At 55.7% G+C, this 19,412-nt stretch overlaps 9 protein-coding genes across 9 annotated transcripts; 3 read left to right on the forward strand and 6 right to left on the reverse strand.

The window, feature by feature from the left end:
* Window positions 1–119: 119 nt before the first annotated feature.
* On the reverse strand, window positions 120–2,035 carry BAUCODRAFT_77530 (uncharacterized protein; the record flags this gene model as incomplete). The annotated part of the gene is made up of 4 exons (XM_007681787.1): window positions 120–193; window positions 256–1,035; window positions 1,114–1,309; window positions 1,367–2,035. 4 exons carry the CDS (start codon window positions 2,033–2,035, stop codon window positions 120–122), a joined length of 1,719 nt encoding a protein of 572 aa, XP_007679977.1.
* A 982-nt stretch (window positions 2,036–3,017) lies between these two features.
* BAUCODRAFT_125922 (glycoside hydrolase family 92 protein) lies at window positions 3,018–5,467 on the reverse strand (the record flags this gene model as incomplete). Its single annotated transcript, XM_007682035.1, has 3 exons — window positions 3,018–3,699; window positions 3,721–5,250; window positions 5,301–5,467. The coding sequence occupies 3 exons, from the start codon at window positions 5,465–5,467 to the stop codon at window positions 3,018–3,020; spliced, it is 2,379 nt and encodes a 792-aa protein (XP_007680225.1).
* Window positions 5,468–6,262: 795 nt separating this feature from the next.
* BAUCODRAFT_269193 (uncharacterized protein) lies at window positions 6,263–6,620 on the forward strand. Its single transcript, XM_007682036.1, has one exon. It carries the CDS (start codon window positions 6,346–6,348, stop codon window positions 6,532–6,534), a length of 189 nt encoding a protein of 62 aa, XP_007680226.1. The 5' UTR covers window positions 6,263–6,345; the 3' UTR covers window positions 6,535–6,620.
* A 575-nt stretch (window positions 6,621–7,195) lies between these two features.
* BAUCODRAFT_37891 (uncharacterized protein) lies at window positions 7,196–8,967 on the reverse strand. The gene is made up of 3 exons (XM_007681657.1): window positions 8,515–8,967; window positions 7,314–8,451; window positions 7,196–7,261 (listed from the first exon to the last, which is right to left on the reverse strand). Exons 1-2 carry the CDS (start codon window positions 8,873–8,875, stop codon window positions 7,526–7,528), a joined length of 1,287 nt encoding a protein of 428 aa, XP_007679847.1. The 5' UTR covers window positions 8,876–8,967; the 3' UTR covers window positions 7,196–7,261; window positions 7,314–7,525.
* A 155-nt stretch (window positions 8,968–9,122) lies between these two features.
* On the forward strand, window positions 9,123–10,439 carry BAUCODRAFT_151362 (uncharacterized protein; the record flags this gene model as incomplete). Its single annotated transcript, XM_007682037.1, has 2 exons — window positions 9,123–9,188; window positions 9,240–10,439. 2 exons carry the CDS (start codon window positions 9,123–9,125, stop codon window positions 10,437–10,439), a joined length of 1,266 nt encoding a protein of 421 aa, XP_007680227.1.
* A 137-nt stretch (window positions 10,440–10,576) lies between these two features.
* BAUCODRAFT_269198 (uncharacterized protein) lies at window positions 10,577–11,859 on the reverse strand. Its single transcript, XM_007682038.1, has one exon. It carries the CDS (start codon window positions 11,667–11,669, stop codon window positions 10,713–10,715), a length of 957 nt encoding a protein of 318 aa, XP_007680228.1. The 5' UTR covers window positions 11,670–11,859; the 3' UTR covers window positions 10,577–10,712.
* Window positions 11,807–13,402, reverse strand: BAUCODRAFT_269184 (uncharacterized protein). Its single transcript, XM_007682039.1, has 2 exons — window positions 12,058–13,402; window positions 11,807–11,993 (listed from the first exon to the last, which is right to left on the reverse strand). The coding sequence occupies exons 1-2, from the start codon at window positions 13,214–13,216 to the stop codon at window positions 11,944–11,946; spliced, it is 1,209 nt and encodes a 402-aa protein (XP_007680229.1). The 5' UTR covers window positions 13,217–13,402; the 3' UTR covers window positions 11,807–11,943.
* Window positions 13,403–13,461: 59 nt separating this feature from the next.
* On the reverse strand, window positions 13,462–16,987 carry BAUCODRAFT_60097 (uncharacterized protein; the record flags this gene model as incomplete). Its single annotated transcript, XM_007681722.2, has 5 exons — window positions 13,462–13,563; window positions 13,625–14,701; window positions 14,810–16,640; window positions 16,695–16,741; window positions 16,796–16,987. Coding segments are annotated over 5 exons (3,249 nt in total), but the record flags the coding sequence as incomplete, so codon positions are not given.
* A 995-nt stretch (window positions 16,988–17,982) lies between these two features.
* Window positions 17,983–19,305, forward strand: BAUCODRAFT_37896 (uncharacterized protein). The gene is made up of 2 exons (XM_007681658.1): window positions 17,983–18,206; window positions 18,260–19,305. Exons 1-2 carry the CDS (start codon window positions 18,011–18,013, stop codon window positions 19,192–19,194), a joined length of 1,131 nt encoding a protein of 376 aa, XP_007679848.1. The 5' UTR covers window positions 17,983–18,010; the 3' UTR covers window positions 19,195–19,305.
* The last annotated feature ends 107 nt before the right edge of the window (window positions 19,306–19,412 follow it).

A 19,412-nucleotide genomic window follows, 5' to 3' on the forward strand; every position in this document is an offset into this window, starting at 1 on the left:
ATGTGTTCGAAGCCCACCGCCACTACAAGATGTGTCTGGCGCCAGACACCATTCGCTCACCACATTACGCCGCGCTTTGCTTGCTTTGTTCGCCAATCCAGAAGTATCGCATGCCCATCTTACCTCTCGACAAGGCATTCGTAGATATATATCAGTCCAAAAGCCAAAAAGGCCAGGGCGCCGCCAATAGTCACTATGGACACACATTAGCACTGCTCCATACACATGTCCATTCCCGCGGGCAACGTGACTTACCAACTCTCATACTAACCCTCCCCGCCAATGCCCGGCCTCCTAATACCGCGATACCGGTACAAATCGCATGCCCTGTGATCGCGCCGAGCGTGACCCACCAGTAATCCTGCCCTGCCGCCATCGCAATGGTGGCGATCTGTGACCGATCACCCCACTCACCTAGGAAGGTCATGATGAAAGTCTGTACCCACGCGGGACTTAGTATCAGGCCTAGAAGGTTGGAAAGACCTGCGAAACGATCGCGCGGTGTCCGGGAGGGACTCGTATCACGTGAAGGTGACGGAGAAGGTGAGGGCAGTTTGCCCGACTCGAGCGCGTAGGGTGAGACGGAGCCGTGTCGCGATGCCCGGCGAGCGAGGGAGTGTTCTTTCTCTTCCAGCTCGGCCTCGACCTCTCTCATTTCTTCGCCTACGCCTGCAGTGGCTGGCATGGCGAGGCCTTCTCGTAGCATCCGGGCGCCAAAGACGAGAAATAGTACCGCTGCGAGGAACGTGGTGAAGCGTTTCGGTAGTAGCGTGGGCACCGCATGGCCGAGGACTGCGGAGAGAATCGTCATCGCTACCAGGGCGGAGAGCGCGGCGGAGAAGACAATGAGGCGCGGATGCCGCATCGCCATCAGCGCAGCGACGAGGAAGGTCTTGTCGCCGATCTCGGAGAAGAGGATCATGGTGAGGGAGAGGACGAAGGAGTGGAACCACTCGTGCCATTCCATCTCGGCACCATCTCCTCCACCGGTAATGGAATCGGAGGAAGTGGGAGCCTTCTTCGGGTTCGTCTTGCCTTCGGTATAGGGCATGGTTTCCTTGAGCCAGCTTTCCCGGCTGCCGGAATTAGTCTTGGCTACGGGTGGCTCGTCACCGTCCATGGCGCTGGGCTTGCTGCCGCCCTTCGGGTCCGGGTGAGGGATATTGTGCGGTTTGTCTGGGAGATCGGTGGGTTTGCCGAGTCCGGCACCCACGACTGCGTTCTCCGTGTCCTTCATTGCCGCCGCGTCCGCTGCGGCTGCATCTTTGGCCTCCTTGCTGTCAGCCTTGGAGTCTTTTTTAACATCTTTCTTTGGTGCGCTCTGCTTCGTCTTCTCGCCGTCTTTGCCTTGCTGCGCCGCGTCCACTATCTCTTGCTCGCTGTGCGGGAGTGGCGGCGCCTCTTTCGGCTCTTGCGGCTTCTTCTCAGCATTGCCGCCTTGCGCCTTCTGCTGGTTCGTCTTCTCGCTGATGCCACCCTCGGTGCCTCGCGTGCCTTCTTTGGGCACCGGCCGCTTCTCATCGTTCATGACGCTGTCAATCTTTTCCGGGATGTCCGCCAGTTTCCAGCCTTCATTGCTCGAAGCGCCGCTCTTGAACTTCTCCAAGGACGTCGGCGTAGGCTTTGCGGATGACGTCTTTGCTTTAGCGTCCCCTTTTTGCTTTGTGCTCTCGTCAGGTGTCGTGTCCACGAATGGTCCGGCATGCGGCTTGCCGTCCATACCGTCGACCGGCGCATCTTCCGTGCCAACGTACGGTCTGCCAGACGATGTTGCTTTCGAACTTTGCTGGGTGGCCGTGGTGTCTATGCTATCTACCACAGCTGCCTCCGGCTCGGCGGGCACAGCAACGTTCAGTTGACCCTTGCTCCGCCCTATAGGCTCGCCAGGCACTGTGTTAAGCGCAAGTATCTCCTCCTTGGTGAGCCGCTCACTGTCGCGCTTCTGTAACCGGCCACTGCGGGGAGAGTCAAGGTCGGCGTAAGCGAAAGTGGCCAAAAGGAGCAGCAGCAGTGGCGAGGGCCTCCGCAGCCGCATGCTGGGCGATGGTGTATATTGTTTCGTGTGCTGCTCGCAGGAGGTGTCGCACAGGTCGCGAAAGGGGAATCTTCCTGCCTTGCGCGCGGAACGTTTCTGCTGCCCTCGGCTCCGGCGGCGCGGAAGACGGATGCGTGCGGGTGACGTCCCTTCAATCGCTCTGTACAAAAGAAGTACGACAACAAACACGCAAAGTGTGTGATCAGTCCATCAGTCAATCAAGCAATGGAAAAAAGCAAGCTTCGGCAACGTGCCTGCAGACGGGATGATCAATCAAAAGGGTGCAATCAAAGTGAGCAGCAGATGACAGGGAGCTGAGGAGGCGCCGCAGGGGAAGCCTCTTCCGTGATTCGCTTGCGCCTCAGCCTTTCTCCTAAAACCGCCAAATCATGGGGTAGTCGAACCAAATCAGGCGGCGGGAGAGACGGAAGGGTGCTTTGTGGCGTGATCCACCGTCGCGAGGGCCGTTGAGCACGCGGCACGCATGCGACGCGATCGTCGACAGATCTACTCAAGCATCAGACTTGACATTCTTTGATGCCAGAGGGAACAGTGCAAGAGGCTGCCTCTCATATGCCCAGACATTTCTCGCTCTAGGCATCTCAGGTCTCATAATTCTTAGCACTGGTGGGAGCAACGGTCGACCAAGCTCAGCCGTGACCCTGAAACAACGTTAACGACGAGATTACACTCCTTTTCTGACAAGCTTAGGCTGTGTATGCTCTAACAATGCGATATAACCAGGATCGCAAGAGCAGGTCGCTAACGTTGTGACTGATCGCCCGCTTTCCTGTCAGTGCTTGCAACTCGAGCAACTCGTTGGTGATTGTCCATCTGCTTTTGCGCCCCGATCGTGACCTCGCCGCCGCACGCCAGGCCTCGTTTCCTAGGCATAGTAATACATAAGACTACCGTTCGCTACTAGTTAGGACTCCCGTTCGCAATTCAAGCTATGACTTTCCCACCGAGGCTTGGTGTATCTTCACCAGAACACAGAGGGCGACTCATCAGAAGCCGGACTTGGCGGCAACGTGCCGGTAGCCCACAAAGCCGGCTCGTCGCCCAGTACAAAGTCCAAGGTGCCCCCATGCGCGAAGACATCTTCCCACGTCACCCACGCCTTGTCCCAGCTCCGGCCGTTCACCTTGAGGCTCTGAACGTAGTATGCAGAATTCCGGTTCCCTCCCCTCGAGGTAATCGTCAGTGTCTTCCCATCACCCAATGCGATACGCAAGTACTTGAACCACGGCGAGCCTACAAGAAACGTGGTTTGACCCGTCATGGGATATAGACCGATCATATTCCAAAGAATCCAAGATTGCATAGATCCGGCGTCGCTGTTCCCCGGTATGCCGCCTCGCCCAGTGTTGTAGAAATTCATCGCAATGGAGCGAGAGTACTTTACGGACAGGTCTTGGCGGCCGACAAAGTTGAAGAGATAGGGAGTATTGAACGCCGGTTCATTCGCCGGGTCGAACAAGGTGTGGCCATAAGCCGCATTCTTCCTGGTGAGGTTTGGGGTGAAGAACGTCTCCAGTCGCTCAATGAAGGCTTCGCGCCCTCCGGATAGGGCGATGAGGTGGTAGATATCATGCTGTGCATTGAAGGAATACGACCACGGCGTATCCTCGTAGTATGGTTCAGCCCAATAGCAGCGGCCGCATCTGGTCGGATCTTAAGGGTACACGAATGTGCCATTGGCGTCCCGCGGGACTAGATAGCCCGACGAGTTGAAGGAGGTCTGCGCCGGATTCCAGTGATTTCGCCAATTGCGGGAGCGGATCAGGTACCTGTCTGCATCGGCAAAGAAGCCGAGGCCGGAAGCGACTTGGTAGAGCGAGAAGTCGTTCACAGCGTACTCCACGGCGCGGGTGACGGCGCGCGTGAAGGCAGGGGTGATCCAGCCGTAATCTTTCCAGTCGGAAAGAGCGCCGCGGCCTTGTCTCGTGGAGGAGTCGTCAGCGATTGCGTCGAAGTTGTTGGGCGGCACGATCTCGGCGTTCGTCTTCATCGCGTTGAAGCCATCTAGCCAGTTGACCATTCCTCTTACGCCCTTGACGAAGGCGTCGGCAAGGACGTTGTCGGCGTTCGAGCCACCCTGCGTTCGACCTGTGTAGTCCGACGACCGAGCATCAGGGAGCCAGCCCTCGTGCCGCCAGATGTCGATCAGACTGCGAATCTGTTCTTCGTATGCTGAGGGTTGAAGAACATGCATGAGGGCAGTGCCGCATCGGAAGAGGTCCCAGAATGTGAAGATGTCGTCGTAGTATGGTTCATTGGAGGTCCAGAGAGGGTTCTCGCCTGTGCGGTTGGTGGGAATCAGCATCATGCCGTAAAGGTAGGTGTATAGTTGGGTGAGAATGGTGAGGTTGGTTTCTGATGTTGTAACGCGGGAGAAGACTTGTTGGTTCCAGCGGGTTTGTGCGCGACTTACGAGGGTTTGGATTGATGTGTTGGGTGGAATCTCGGAGGCAATGTTCTGGCAAGCTTGTGCTGAAGAGATGAAGGAGATGCCGACTCTTGATGCTACTTTCGACTGGCTGAAGGAGAAGACGCCGCCGTGACGGTACGTGGTGTTTGTCGACAAGTTGTCGCCGTAGCTATGTATCGTAGTTCCTTCGCCAATGAACGTCTTGCTGCTCATTGGAGCTTGGTCGAAATGGCCACAAAAGAAGATCGTCCAATTTGGAGCCAGATTCCAGCCACCATTGTAAACACCATAGCCTTCATAGGCGCTGCCATCATCACTAATGCCAAAGTAGCCTCCAGCATAGCCCTGGCCCCAACCTAGACCCCTAAACGATGGCAGCACATGCGAGACATCAACGACCACGGACGAGCTGCTACCTGATGGGAAGGTGTACTGATAGTACCCGGCGTGCTCTGTAGCAGAGACCTCGATATCAATCCCTGAGACAAGTGATGACTTGTAGTACCCGACCTTAGCTGAGTCGCTAACGCTCCGGTTCTGGCTCAGATCGATCAGGGGATTGGGTACGTCGCCCAACACCGGCATCTGACTGACCACGCCATACTTTGGAGCCCCGCCGGTTCCGCTTTCGTGCATTATGCTGAAGCCCCAGATCTGGCCCTCAGGAAGGTAGCCGCTATACGCGTCTGCATTACCATTCGTAAGATCTGGGCCGAGCTTGACCATGGAAAAGGGCGCCGCAACAACACCGGGAAACATGTTGCCGCCGTTCTCCGTACCAAGACTGCAGCTTGTTGGTTCGCTACATTGCTATACACTATGGTTGACACTTACAATGGGTCCACATATTTCGTGTAGTCATTGTCGGCACTCGTTTGCAGGCCCGGTGTCACGCTGCCTAGATTGAGCAGCAAAGCGATTGCGTATATCACCGCTCCTATTCCACCCACACCCACCAGCAAGACCAGAAACATCCTTGTCCAATAGAACCTCAATACCATGTCAATACACCATTTTCGCTCTGGAAGTACATCGCCAAAGCGGCGTACCTTGGGGACTGCTTGGTGCAGACGCAGCCTATGCGACTCGGTCGTTGTTAACCTTGGCGTGATTGGCCATCGTGTTCACCCAGCACACGGGCGGCAGCGGCTTATCTGATTGGCTTGGATCTGTGAACTTATAGCCTTCCTCTTCAGCTACGGTCACAGTCCTTCCTGTCAGCGAGGTGTCTTAAAACAGAATCACGCTTAATCGAATCAAATACGGTAAGAAAGGAAAGTTTACTAGAAACTGCATCGTGGTGGAAATGGGGCGTGCGAAGGTGATCCGATTGGCGGAATATTCCATAAAGGTAGGCTAGCGGTTGTTGCGAGAGGCAATGCTCTGGCCTTGATGTCTTGCTCTGCCACAGTCGATCGCAACCAATACCAAGACAACTTTTAGGTCGAGGGTTTCTGGACGTGTTGACCGCTTGAAGCGAAGTAGATGAGCGATATGTGGTACATGGCGCAGTGCCGAAACACCTTTGTGCAACCTTTAAGCAAATTACAGTTGGGCACGGCGAGTCGTTGCAGGCCGACTGTTAAGCTGTCGTTTGGCGACCACAGAAGCCAAGCGCATCATGCCATCAGCATGCGCTGCAATTGCGGACCGTATACTAACATTGCTCGCAGTCGAGCCGTACATCATGTAAGGACGGAAAGCCAACACTGACTAAGCCCAAAGAGCACCAGGAAGAAAAGCCCCAGATTGTATTAGGCATCAGGAGTACAGCATATCGGTGCCTTGTGTCCGAAAGCACATTGTTCGTCGATTCATCACACAAGGGCATGCTCATGCCGCGGTCGAGTCATGTTTTCCTCCAGTTGTCATCCATTCAATGCTCAATCCTCGCAATATGCAGGTCAGCTCTCAGGGAGGAGTACGTTTGACCATCCTCGGAATGTACGCCTTCTGGTACGTAGTCGAAGAAAGGTCATCAAGGTTAAACACTTGCACCAGTATCGTTCTTAGCTTGGCCAAGGCGTTGTGCTCTTGCGAGGCTTGTCCTCAATCTCTATCAGTATGATGGCGACGTCGAAATCGATCGCTCTACTTGCGAGAGTTCCAGCTAGGCTTCATATTTGTTCACTAAACAACGTAACCGCAGCATCTTTTTCCGCCGCTTCCTCTGTCACTCTAGCCCATCGGACAAGTCCCGGAACGTCTGCGCCCGTCCCAGCACGGTCAGGTCAACAAGAATGTCGCACATACCGACTTATTCCGACTGCCCAAGGTTGAAGACGTGCAAAAGGTCGACTACTGCCACTTTATGGACCAGCTCCGGACTGCAAATCTCGGATTCAAGATTGTCCGAGCATCCACAGACGAGGCGCTGCGGCGGGCGTTCTCAGTGTGTATTGGCCTCGAAGAGTGGCGTACTCTCGACACAGAAATGAGTTTGCGCAAGAGAGCGAAGAGACACCTTTCGGACAAGCGTGCTAGGATCTATTCATGGGCGAGGCCAGCCTGGCAACGTTTGATGCGAGAGTCCGAGAAATTTTGGAGTGGGAAGGGCAAGGAAGGATGATTGAATGAATAACGTCGGTGACTCGGCGTTACTTGCATGTGCTGAGATTCTTCGTTTTGACCGGAGACTGGTGCTGTGCTCAAGAATGTTGTTCGATAAACGATCGCGAAGTAGGACGGAGTTGATAGCAACGACGCATGTGAGAACGGAAAACAGACGGTTGGTCGCGTGCGCGAGCTCAGAAGAGCTCCCTTGTCCGCCTGCCACCGAAATGACACCACGCGCACTATCACCTTGTGAGCAGACCAGCAAAGAAGTGTTGACCAGAGGTTACCCACCTCTATCCCAGAGCATCCTTCATCATGCATCAGACAGTACTCTGTCCTGCAGTTTCGACACCGCCGTATGAGCACGTCATGACAACTCGCGCAGGTCCTGCCGCAGCCAAAGCAATCACGGTGCACGCCCTGTGTGACAGGCTCGTCAGCATGCGTGCTGAAGGGCTGTGCGGCGTAGAATCAAATCCAGAACATCCCTCCGCGTGCTTGCCTCATCCCCACATCGGCCCGTTGCCAGCAGACATCATTTCAGATACCAGACAGTGCTCAACGCAAAGCTTTGAGTATACCTTTACTGCATCACCCGTGACAGGGCCAGAGCCTCCTCCGGCATCTGAGCCGAACCACCAGCTGGCATGTTGCCGATCGGTCTGTACTGCTGACTGTTGTATCGCGCTACGCTGATGAACGCGGGATAAAGGTTCATCGTAACAGTCCTCGCACCACCACCGATTGCACCGCTCACACCATCGGCCACGCAGGCATTCCTCACATCGTAGAATAAGACGCGGCATAGTACTGTCAGACGAGCGAAGCTGCGGATACTGCGCTCCTCGGACGGTAGGCGAATGAAATGCCGCTGGCCCAAGGAGTGGGAGCGCCGCATTCTCGCTCTGTCCGAAGACGGCAGGTCCTTCGGGGCAAGCACGGCAGGTCTCACAGCCATGCGAGCCCAGCGCTACCGTAGCAATAGCAGGCTGCAAGAAGTCCTTACTTTCGACCTTGGTGATGTCATGTCGCGGCCCTCTGCACAGCACGGCATCGAACGTGATGAGGCCTTTGCACGCTTGTAGGGTTTCGGGCCAGTCACTCTGCGGTCGTCTGAGTGCACGTCCAGTGGCGGAGTACCACTTCACTTCCTCATCGTACAAACACGTCGTAAGTGCTTCAGTCGAGCGTTGATTCCACTCAGCGCCGATTTGAGCCCCTTCTGAAGCCGTCACGCCACCCACAACGGGCTGTGAGCCTTCAAGCCGTTGCTGCTGATACAGCACGGACTGGCCTGCATCCTTCGGTCCGAAGAAATACAGTGCTTTCAGCTTCGGCGTGTCGGCGGCTCGTGTCGGTCGTACAACATACCGCAACACTTGTTGTAGCTTGCCTTGGTTGAGATGCTTGGCTTCTCGGATGCTCAGCACTTTGACGTTGTACCTACCCTCAGCTACAATTTCTCGAACGAGATCGGCTGGAACAGACAGACCGTCCAGTACCAGAATCTGCACATGGTGGAGGACACCTTTCGCATGTAATCGGCCGAAAATGCCTCGCAGAGGTCCAGCATAGAAATCATCTTCCGTTAGCGACTCGTCCATTCGTTCCGCACGCCATGCGATGCCACCCGAATCGATCGGTGAGCTGTCTATTTGGGCCGAGCGGATACTGGTAAGATCAAGGTAACGCCAAGCATCTGGTTGCGTGTTCACGATGTCTCTGAGCACTTTACAGGTAGCTGAGAGGGCAAGAAGTGACCGAACTGGTATGTACGGTGCCGTTTGCCGCAGTATCACGGAGTTGGTAAGCAGGTCAATTAGTGTTGGCGGAAGTCGAACGATGTTGTCCATGTTAGAGCCTCACGATCACAAGTGGTGTCAGAGAATATATGAGATAGCATAGAACCCTTGAGCGTAGACGGATGACCAATACCCGGAGCGTTTGATCGCCCTGTTGTCCGCTCGGAAGGACATCCGTTAGTCGGAGGCAGTCGTGGACGAGTCAGAAGTGACGCTTCGCTTGAGTGAACCTCCGTCTCCGACGTCACTTGCGCTCACCAGCAAACAAACAACATGCCAGCGGAGCAACGGCGGCAGCATGGCCTTGAAATACGAGACGAGGGATGAGGAGCCTCCGTCGGGTGGTCTAATAGACTTTGTCAAGGTCAGAATGCCTACTGCAACGGTGTAAGAGGCTCTATTGACGAAGCGGTAGGATCTCGTTCTCAGCCCGTTCCGCATAGTCTTCTCCAAGACAGCATGGAAAGCCTACCTAACCACCTTCCTCGTCATCTCAACCGGCCTCGTCCTACTCGGCTTTGCAATTACAGCCTACATCCTGTTCTACTGGTCCTACATCCCGCGCATCGGCTTCGAGCGAACAATACACCTGCAGTACGATAACGTCTACACTGCAGCTGCGGCTGGTCAAGGCTATGCCGCTACAAGAGAGCCGAACCCTTACCCATATGGTGTCGCAGCGTTGAGACCGGACATCGTCAGCGTGCAGCCGTATGATGTAGTGGTGGAGCTAACGCTGCCACGTACGCCGGAGAACGTAGACGCCGGCAACTTCATGCTTGAGGTGGCGCTGCTCGCTCCGAACGAAAAGCTCTCGCCTACTACGGAAGAGACTTTGCATGCCGGCCTGGTGCCCTCGACGGATTCTGCGCTTCTGGCTCGCTCACGGCGGCCGGCGTTCCTGCAGTACCGCTCGCCATGGATTGAGCTGGTGTACAAGCTCACTGAGCTGCCCTGGTATCTTCTCAACTTCCGCTCGGAGACCGAAAAGCTCCGCATCACCATCTTTGAAGGCGTGGAGTTTGCGAAAGGCTGGCGGAACGTGCCCGCAACGCTCAACCTGATGGTGCAGAGCACGCACCGCCTGCAAATATACACCGCTAAAGCCATCTTCCGCGCACGCTTCCGCGGTTTGAGATGGCTGATGTACAACTACCGCTTCCTCAGCGCTTTCGTGTTCATCAGCAGCTTCTGGATGACGGAGATGATCTTCGCCGGCATCGCGTGGTTCGTGGTGAGCGTGTTCATCATGCCACGCACGCAGGATGTCAAGGCGGAGGGGGTGCATGAGATTGCTGCACGAGTCAAGGCCGAGCCTGAGGACGATGAGCCGGCCATGAGGATGTCGGACACTGAACGCACGTTCCCAACTACCTCCGGACAGCAACCGCTACGGTACCAAGCTGAGCCGCGCATTAAGCAGGAGGAAGACGAGAGTACAGTAGTAGTGCCGGATCATATAGTTAAAGCGGCGGATGCGGACATTGAGGACGAGGACGAAGATGTGGATTTCTTCGACAGCGGACTCGGTACGAGTCTGGAAAGCAGTAGTGCAAGCAAGCGTGACAGCGTGCGGAGGCGGAGAGGCAGGCTCATAACGAGAGAAGAGGGATAAGTGAATGCACCATGCAACATTTCCCATTGATGCACTATACCCCGGTAAATTTGTGTCCCTTTTACGAGGAGGGACAAATCGAGCAGCTGGCTTGCAGTCCTCTGTAGCTTTCGACATACAATCTCATGTGGACAGCACCCAGCTCTTTCGCGCGAGAATGCTTCTGCCCTCCGCTCTGGGTCACGTCAACAGACTGCGCCAGGTCCACGAAGCTTTCCCATCTTGCAATCAGTTCGCAGTAGTATATGCTTCTACTTAGCAGCTTCCCGGCCCTCACCACTCATGGGATGCGACTTCCGGCTCCTGGTCACCCTCCTTGTACGACTGGTACGAGTTGTACTCGTCACCCCAAGGCTCCTCCGTCCATGCCTTCGCTAGGAGTTGCATGTTGGAAAGCTGGACATCGAACCAGCGCTCTGCGTCCACAATCTTAGCCTGGAGTCCCTCTTCGGCCTGCGTCGCACGAGCAACTTCAGACCACAGATCTTCGGTCAGGGTCGCAAGCGCAGATTGGCTCGCGCGTCCATGCGAGCCGACCAGAATCGGAGCGCTCTGTTTCTTGGAAACACGAATATGAGCGTTCTGCAGCTTATGCAGGGCGTCCTTCATCTCGTGAGCCTCCTCGTCGCGCTTGACATCTTTCGCCTGAGCCGCTTTGAGGTTCTCCTCCAGGATTCTCACTCTCGTCTGCAGCTTCACCAAAGAGCTGCTCGAGGCGTAGGTCGTACCATCGGGTTCTAAGCTCATTGTCGCCATTGCTCCTGCTAAGGCGCCCTTCTTCTTCCTCGTCTGAGAAGATGCCGTCTCGCATTCTAGACGGTCACAGCGGATCCTCAGATCACGAAAGCCATCTCCGGTCCGCTTCTGTATCAGCTCGTCGATCATGGCGGTTTGCTTCTCGGTCAGAGCCATCGGTCTCTCCACCTTGACGACCTCCTTGGGAGCGTGCAGAGCGCTGTATCTGTCCATTGTTGTCTTGAACGCCTCGAGGCGGTGGACTAGACTGAAGAGTTCACTAAGCTGGCCGGGTCGCGTGTCGTGACCGGTTTTGCCACCTTTGATGAAGAAGTTTCCATGGATGTCGCGCGAAAGTCGGCCTCTGACTGATTCCAGGAGGTCGTTCAGCTTACTGGCGTCGATGCGTTCGAGCCCTGTGTTAGTGCCGCAATGCTCGCAGATAGGAGGAGGATGCTGTGAGGGCGAAGGAGATGTTGCGGGTGTTGATGGCATTGGGCTAGGCGTACAGTCTCAAGTTGGTGCTGATGCTTGAAAGCGTGGCGTGATGTCTATAAGATGCCTCCGTATCGAGCTTTGGCTCTGTTATTGGCTTTTGCTGCCGGCCGCTAACACAACGGATCTGGCAGGAACGATCCGCGCATCATGAAGAAGGCACAAACAAGGCATGCAAGTCCTTTACGATACATCAACAACATCGCATACCACGATTCATGCATATCGCATATTCAGCAATCCCCGCGCCCACGATGTTGCCAATATCATCCGTCTATTCGGGCCCTTTGCGTCCACGCCTACGGCCACGCGTGCGCTTCTTCTCTGGGAGTCAGTCAGCAGAAGTTACTCCAAACCACGATCGCTTCACTCAAATTTCATTACTCACTTGAGGGACGCTCTTCCGTAGACAGCGAACGGGCAACTGGTGGCGATAGCTCGCGCTTGCGGTGATTGTTGGCTGACAAGGGTTGAGCCAAGCTTGCAGGAGGTCCGTAAGGTGCCGGCGAAAGCTGGGGCAGGTTGCAGAAAGGGTTGACGCCGACAGTGGAAGTGGAAGTTTGTGTGCCCACACACTTGTCCGCTGGTACTGAAGCGTAAGCCGTTCCAGGAGGAAGCGGCACCCATAGGTTTTCCACCTTCTTCTCGTGCTCTGGCCTGATCTCTTCCTTCCCAAACATTGCCGCAGGAGCCCAAGCCGGTGGCGCACTGCCAATCTTGTTCGCCGTGCCAGTCGGGTTCATGCCATGTTGGATGTGCTTGATGGTCCCATTGATCTTGCCAATTGACTTGCGGGAGAAACCACGGTCGGACTTGAGCTTGGCGGCGATGCTCCTTCTGAAGGCCTCGTGATCTGTGCGCAGGGTCATCTGCTGCATCTCCGTGATTGCAGCCTTTTCATTTGCAGCTTCCAGTCCGCTCTGAAGCTCATCAATCCTCGACTCGGCTTGCAGTAACTTCTTGGTTAGGTCTTGCGTGAGTGCGTGGCAGGCAACAACTTCAGACGCTGTAGACATCAGGTCATCTTTCAAGCTCAGGTACGCCGTTTTGAAGTCCGTCACGCCATCCTGAACCGGCTGCAGTCTGTTCGGAACACTTGTGTTGGAGACGTCGAGCTGCGAGACGCTCGTTTTCAGCTTCTGCTCGCCCTGGTTGGGTATGAGAGTCAGGTCATGCTGCTGCATCGCGTGCGTATCCGGAGTCCCGGCGACAGATTCTGCGCCATGTGCCTCGCACTTGACCGGCTTGTGTCCTGCTGGGAGCTCGGTCTGTACGGCACGAGATAGACGGATTGATGGTACAGCCTGGACGGCGTGAGAAGGATGCATTGAACGTTCAGCGGTCATCGACTGGCCTGCGTCTGCCATTTTGCATGCAAGAAACCAGTGAGTTCTCAAACTGATATGTGTGTGTGCTCGAAACGGAAACTTTGTCAGCGTGATCATGATGTACCGCCAGCGTCGAAGGCGGAACCGGCAGGTAGTGACTTCCATCTGAGCGCTTGCCTCACCTCTGGAACTGCACCTGCCGCTAGAGGTAGCACACATGCCGTTAACCGCAACAGATCACGACTCACTGAGCATGCTGAACCTGAGAGCATTCTTTTCCAATTCTGATCAGTCTTTGAAGTAGAGTTGGCCAGCTTAGTGCGCCAACAGTCCAATGTAACCCAGGACGCTCCTCCCCACTAAGTCCGCCGTCTCTCCCAACGCCATGCTCAAACGCTCCAAACTCAACCAAGACTTAAACAAACCCAGACATGCAATGCCATGCAACAACATCCAAACCATGACTAGAAAGCCATCCCGCTCCTCGGCCGGCCGACTGTACGGAACGTCTCTCCTCTTACAGACCCAAGGGCGAGCGTGTCGAAGCGATTGATGCCCATAGTATCCTAGTAAACAATCACCACATTAGCACTACGATCTTACCCATGTTCTTCCCGTAGTACTCACCGAATCTCCGTACCCACTGAACCAGAACCCGACCGTAATAACCAAATACGTAAGGATCAGCGTCGAGCCCTTGAAGTAATTGCTCTTCCCCTCTCCCACCACCCAACCCATGAGAAACACGCCCAAGATCACGGTAACCATATCCCACTGTGGGAAGATCAGCGTGAAAGTATGATCGATCACGTCCTCTTCATCGATGAACCTTCCGTATACCGCCGAGAACAACACCAGGCAAGGTATTTGTAGGAGCATGACTTGTAAAGCGTAAGAACTCCCGATCTCCATGGAAAGGGCCACATTGCCGTTCATAGCGAAGCTAATGGCGTTCAGGAACTCGGTCGTATTGGGGACGAGTGCGAAGAGAGTCAGGCCGAGGAACTTCTGCGAAAGCGAGATGCCGGATAACACGGCGTCGACGGTGTCAACCAGAATCTCGGCGATGATGGCGTACGCCAGGGTGGCGGTGAGAAGAATAATAGCGGATTTCGTCCGGGACCAATTCGGGGCATCGTGGCCTCCCTCCCCAGCTCCCGCCGCAGGAGCTTCCTTCTCCGCCGTCGTCGTAGGGACAAGGGTAGGATGTGCCGTATCCATTGGCGTCGACGGCGCATTCTCCGTAGCATTCGGGTGATCACCTTTTCGAAGACCCTCCTTCGAGTCCTTATGCTGCGGGATCCGCACCGAACTCGGCACACTCGCCATTAACGCCGCTTTCTTCGGCGCTCTTGTCGCATCCCGCGCCGCCACCGTGGCGGCCGTGGCCGCTATCTCGCTCATCTGCTGCACCAACGCTCTGTTATCCTCCGGGCTCAAGCCGTGGATGGTAGTGCGGACGCTCTTCACGCTGCCCGTTTCGGCGGCGTCGTGGTGCGGAGCGCTCTTCGGCGGGACGAGATGAGGAGGAGGAGGGGTTTGCTGATCGGCCTTGCCACCGTCCTCTACACCAGGTCCTGGCGGGGCGTCCTTCTTCGGCTGCCCTTGCGTTCCATACCCCGCTTGCCGGATACTCTGGCTATAGATCCGCTTATACAGCTGACTCTCCCGGATGTGCTGCGGCGACAACATACTCAAACTCGTCTCGCCCCTGGCCATGCCCGGTCTGCCCTTCCCACTGATACTCGTACCATCACCCCCTGCACTATTCGGCGGTAAATCCTGTATAATCATCCCCGCCGTGCCAGGCACAATACTATGATGCTTCTGACTATGCGCCTCATCCACCTTCCCTCCCTCTCTCTTCTCATCTGGCTCATTGTTCCATATCACCGCTGCGTGCGTGCGTAGCGTGAAGAGCAAGCCCACGACGTAGCTGAGGAATAAGCATACCGACGCGAACCAGATGTACGGTCGCACCGCTTGCGTGAAGAACGGATCGTGCACTGCCGGCACCTGCGCGAAATAGCACCGTCGACAGTCTCGATCCAGATCCGTATCATCGGGTGGCCCATTGTCGGTGCACTGATGACATAACAACTCGTGACTACCATAGATCTGGTAGAAAAGCGTAGGTCCGAACGCGCCGATGACGGCAAACAGGAGCATCGTGCTTGTGACGCCGGCGGACTTGACGTTGAAACGCTGAGTCTTCCGTTTTAGCGCGCCGAAGCACATGCTTATCCCTGGCAAGAACAGAATGCCGGCGAATATGGAGCCGATGATGCTGCCTTCCACCAATTGCGCTTTTCCTTCCTTTAGAGCGACGCAGTAGAGGAAGACTTCCACGACGGTGGAGAAGAAAGCGTTAATGGTGGCGCCAACGCCCATGGAGCTTTGAGCGGAGATGGAGGCAACGGCTTGTCCGATGAAGTACGCCAAGGGAATGATGGAGGCGAGAGCCAGGACGAAGACGAAGCCGGGGGCGGTGAGCCATGTGCGGATGCCAAGGGCGGAGTAGAGGATGAAGTAGTCGAAGATGGCGAAGACGACGAGGCCGAGGAGGTTGATGAGAAAGATGTTGGTGCCGTCGATCGTGTATTTCCAGTATTTTAGCCCGACGGCGCGGTAGGTGCAGAGTAAGATGCTGCTTCCCTTACCACCCTTGCCGCTGGTTTGGGTGGAGCCGCGGGCGTAGTGACTGTCGGTGTGGAAACTCAGTGCTAGCGGATGTCGGCGGAGGTGGTAGAAGAGCAGGAGTGTCACTTTGCCCATGGGGATGGTGAAGACGAGGAACCAGCAGATACCGCTTACGAGGAAGAGCGAGGGTGTGATGAGGAGGTAGAAGGAGAGGAAAAAGATGACACGGCCGAAGTTCCATTTGCCGCGTCCGAAGAGACGTTTTTTCGTCTTAGTGCGCGCGCGTTGGGCGGCGGAGCTTTGGCGACCTCGTGAGCGGCCGAGAAGACTGTCCGTTTCTTCAGCGGGAGGTTCGAGGTCAGGCACTTCGTCGCGACGACGGCCGATGATGGAGCGGTTGATATCCGCTGGGCCGAAGAAGAGACGGCCTTCTTCCAGATCGCCGGTCTGCCAGCGCTCGTACTCGCTGATGCTGCGGCCTTCGCCCTCGTCTTCTTCAAGGTACGCTTCATCGCGCTCGAGTTTGACGTACTTGCCGAAGGGGTAGAAGAGGTAGTGTGAGAGGTTGATGAGCACACGGCCGTATTCGCGGCAGCTTTGCCAGCGCAGGAGAAAGGCGAGGAGGAGATTGATAATGCCGCCCAGGCCGGCTAGTAAGGCCAGCCACCAGCCGAAAACGATAGTCCAGAGGCAGTTGAAGATGAAGAGCCAGCGACTAACACGGCCGCCTGGGGCGCTGTGGATGTCGCCTTCAGCGTTGCGTTGCACCGAGCGGTTCTTCTTGTATAGTGCAGGCTTCCATATCCGGATACCGAACGGATGGGTCTCATTGATGGCTTTCTGCCGATCCTTAAGCGTGAAGCTTTCGGCGTCGCTCAAGTCTGCATCGTCGTCATCCTCGACGTCGTCTTCATCTTCTATATTATCGTTCTCTGGCGTTAATGCATCCTCCTCCTCCTCCTCTTCACCCTGCAGTGTCTCCTCGGAACTTGGCTCGCCGTTGCTATCGGCTTGCGGTGGAATGCTGGTGGCTGCGGCATCGTTGCCGGTGACTAACGCCTGCTCTTCCCGTTCATCGCTCTCTACAGTGTGGAGTGCTGGAGGCTGCGCGGTAGGCCTTCGTCGCAGTGTGCTCTCTCTCCGCCGTAGTTGCTGCACCCGGCTGTCCCGCTGTCGGTTTTCTGTTGTCTGGGTCCGCGCTAATCGCAAGTCGTGGTCTACCTCATCCGGGTCGTCGTCTACCGAGAACTCCTGCCCGCGATGTGGAGCAACGGAGGAAGGTGCGCGTTTGCTTGTCGGTCGTCGAGGCGTCGGCGGTTGTGATGCTGAAGGGTGCAATCGATTGGGCGCGATGGATTGTGTTGATAGTGTTGATCCGTAGTCAAGTGGTCGCGGTCGCTGTCTTCTCGCCCCCTCACTGTGTATACTGGCTTGACTCGCGTGCATGTGCGTCGCTGAGTCGTGCCCAGCTGAGCTGGTGCTCGTTCGTCTCTCCTCCAGCGCCGGCATGTCTGGCGCGTGGTCGACAGCAACGACGCCGACGCTAGGTCTATCATTGTCCGCCATATCTACCCCGCCAATACCATCCACCACGAAAGAGTGTGATGCAGGCGGGCGGGATGTCGTCTTATTGACTTTGTGCTTGCAGCGGATCTGCTCGCACGTGGCTTGGCTCGATCATCTGCTTTGCTGGGTTGGTGACACTTTCTGCCAGTTCATTCGTTACCGGAGCACCCCAAATCTTCGACAGTCATTCACGGATGGCGGGACATGCTCGAACAACTGCGTGTAAGACGAGAGTCGAGTTGAGAAGGACGAGCTGTTTCAGATACGCTACGTAACATTGCAGGCCCACCACTTTCCAAGCTTCGTTCATCCACAGAAGCTTAGCTCCACGGGCATGAGTGCCGTCGCCGACAGTGCGCTAAGTCCGAACACGGCAGGCACGTCAGGCTCCGTATTGCACACACGGCATGTCAAGCACTGCGACATTAGAGCCAGAGTAAATACCGTTGTCAATTGCGCCTATTATGATATAATTGCTACATGCGAAGGGTCTCCGGCCTTGACTCGTCAGATATTGATTGATCGGCGGCGGGTAGAGCGGCTGGTCCCGTAGCGAAGGCGAGTGACGGGCTACCCCAGCTCCGGCGATACGTCTCGAAGAAACGCCATCGCGTGTCTGCTTTCACTCCAGCACAAGACAACTAGATACCATCCACAACGAACAACATCGAGAGACGAACACCGCAAATACCTCCACTGCCGAGTATATCTTTGATCTGAGCTCGTCTTGTGCGCAAACCAGCCGTCAGTCCATCAGTGACCGGCATCATGGCGCTCGATACCTTCTTTCACAATAAGATCGAGTCGATGAAGCTGGAGATTCTACAAGGCCAAGCAGTGTTACGGCGTCTCGAAGCACAGCGAAACGAATACAACAGCCGAGTGCGACTGCTACGAGAAGAGTTGGGCCTGTTACAGCAACCCGGCAGCTATGTAGGCGAGGTGGTCAAGGCCATGGGCACAAAGAAGGTGCTCGTGAAGGTACATCCCGAAGGCAAATACGGTAAGTCGACTCTACACAACGAACTATAACACCATATACTAACAAAAATGCAGTCGTCGATGTAGCCGACTCCATCGACATCGCCAAGCTCACCGCCGGCAAACGCGTCACCCTCCTTTCCGACTCCTACAAACTCTCCTCCCTCCTCCCCTCCTCCGTCGACCCCCTCGTCTCCCTCATGATGGTCGAAAAGGTGCCCGATAGCACCTACGACATGATCGGCGGCCTTGACGAACAGATTAAGCAGATTAAAGAAGTCATCGAACTCGGCCTCAAACACCCGGAACTCTTCGAATCACTCGGCATCGCCCAACCAAAAGGCGTGCTATTGTACGGCCCTCCCGGCACGGGGAAGACACTATTAGCTCGAGCAGTGGCGCACCACACAGATTGCAAATTCATAAGAGTAAGCGGTAGTGAACTAGTCCAGAAATACATCGGCGAGGGCAGCAGAATGGTGCGTGAACTCTTCGTCATGGCCCGCGAGCACGCGCCGTCCATCATCTTCATGGACGAGATCGACTCCATCGGCTCCTCTCGTGTGGAAGGAAGCAGCGGCGGCGACAGCGAAGTCCAACGCACCATGCTCGAACTCCTCAACCAACTCGACGGCTTCGAACCTACGAAAAATATCAAAGTCATCATGGCTACCAATCGCCTCGATATCCTCGACCCTGCACTCCTGCGTCCGGGACGTATAGATAGGAAGATCGAGTTCCCGCCACCTACTACCGAGGCTAGAGCTGATATCTTACGGATTCACAGCCGGAGTATGAACTTGACCCGCGGGATCGATCTGGCGAAGATTGCAGAGCGTATGGGCGGGTGCAGTGGAGCGGAGTTGAAGGGCGTGTGTACTGAGGCGGGCATGTATGCGCTCAGGGAGAGGCGGGTGCACGTCACGCAGGAGGACTTTGAGTTGGCCACTGCCAAGGTGTTGCAGAGACACGATGATAAGGAGATGAGTTTGAGTAAGCTGTGGAAGTAGGCCATGATTTCCTGAATTGCAGATGCACGGGCATGGGCGTAGGCATGGTGGGGATGAGCAGATATAGGAATGTAGAAATAGCGTTTGTATATTTACATCATGTTGCGGAGGATGGAGGCCTACTCCAAGCATCAACTTTCCCCTGCCTACGCGTGCTTCCCCGCTAAGCGCGAGGTTGTCTTGAAGCCGTGGGGAGGACGAGACCTGCCCGCTTGCGA

The sequence above is a fragment of the Baudoinia panamericana genome (genome assembly GCF_000338955.1).
Source record: "Baudoinia panamericana UAMH 10762 unplaced genomic scaffold BAUCOscaffold_12, whole genome shotgun sequence".
Taxonomy (NCBI): domain Eukaryota; kingdom Fungi; phylum Ascomycota; class Dothideomycetes; order Mycosphaerellales; family Teratosphaeriaceae; genus Baudoinia; species Baudoinia panamericana.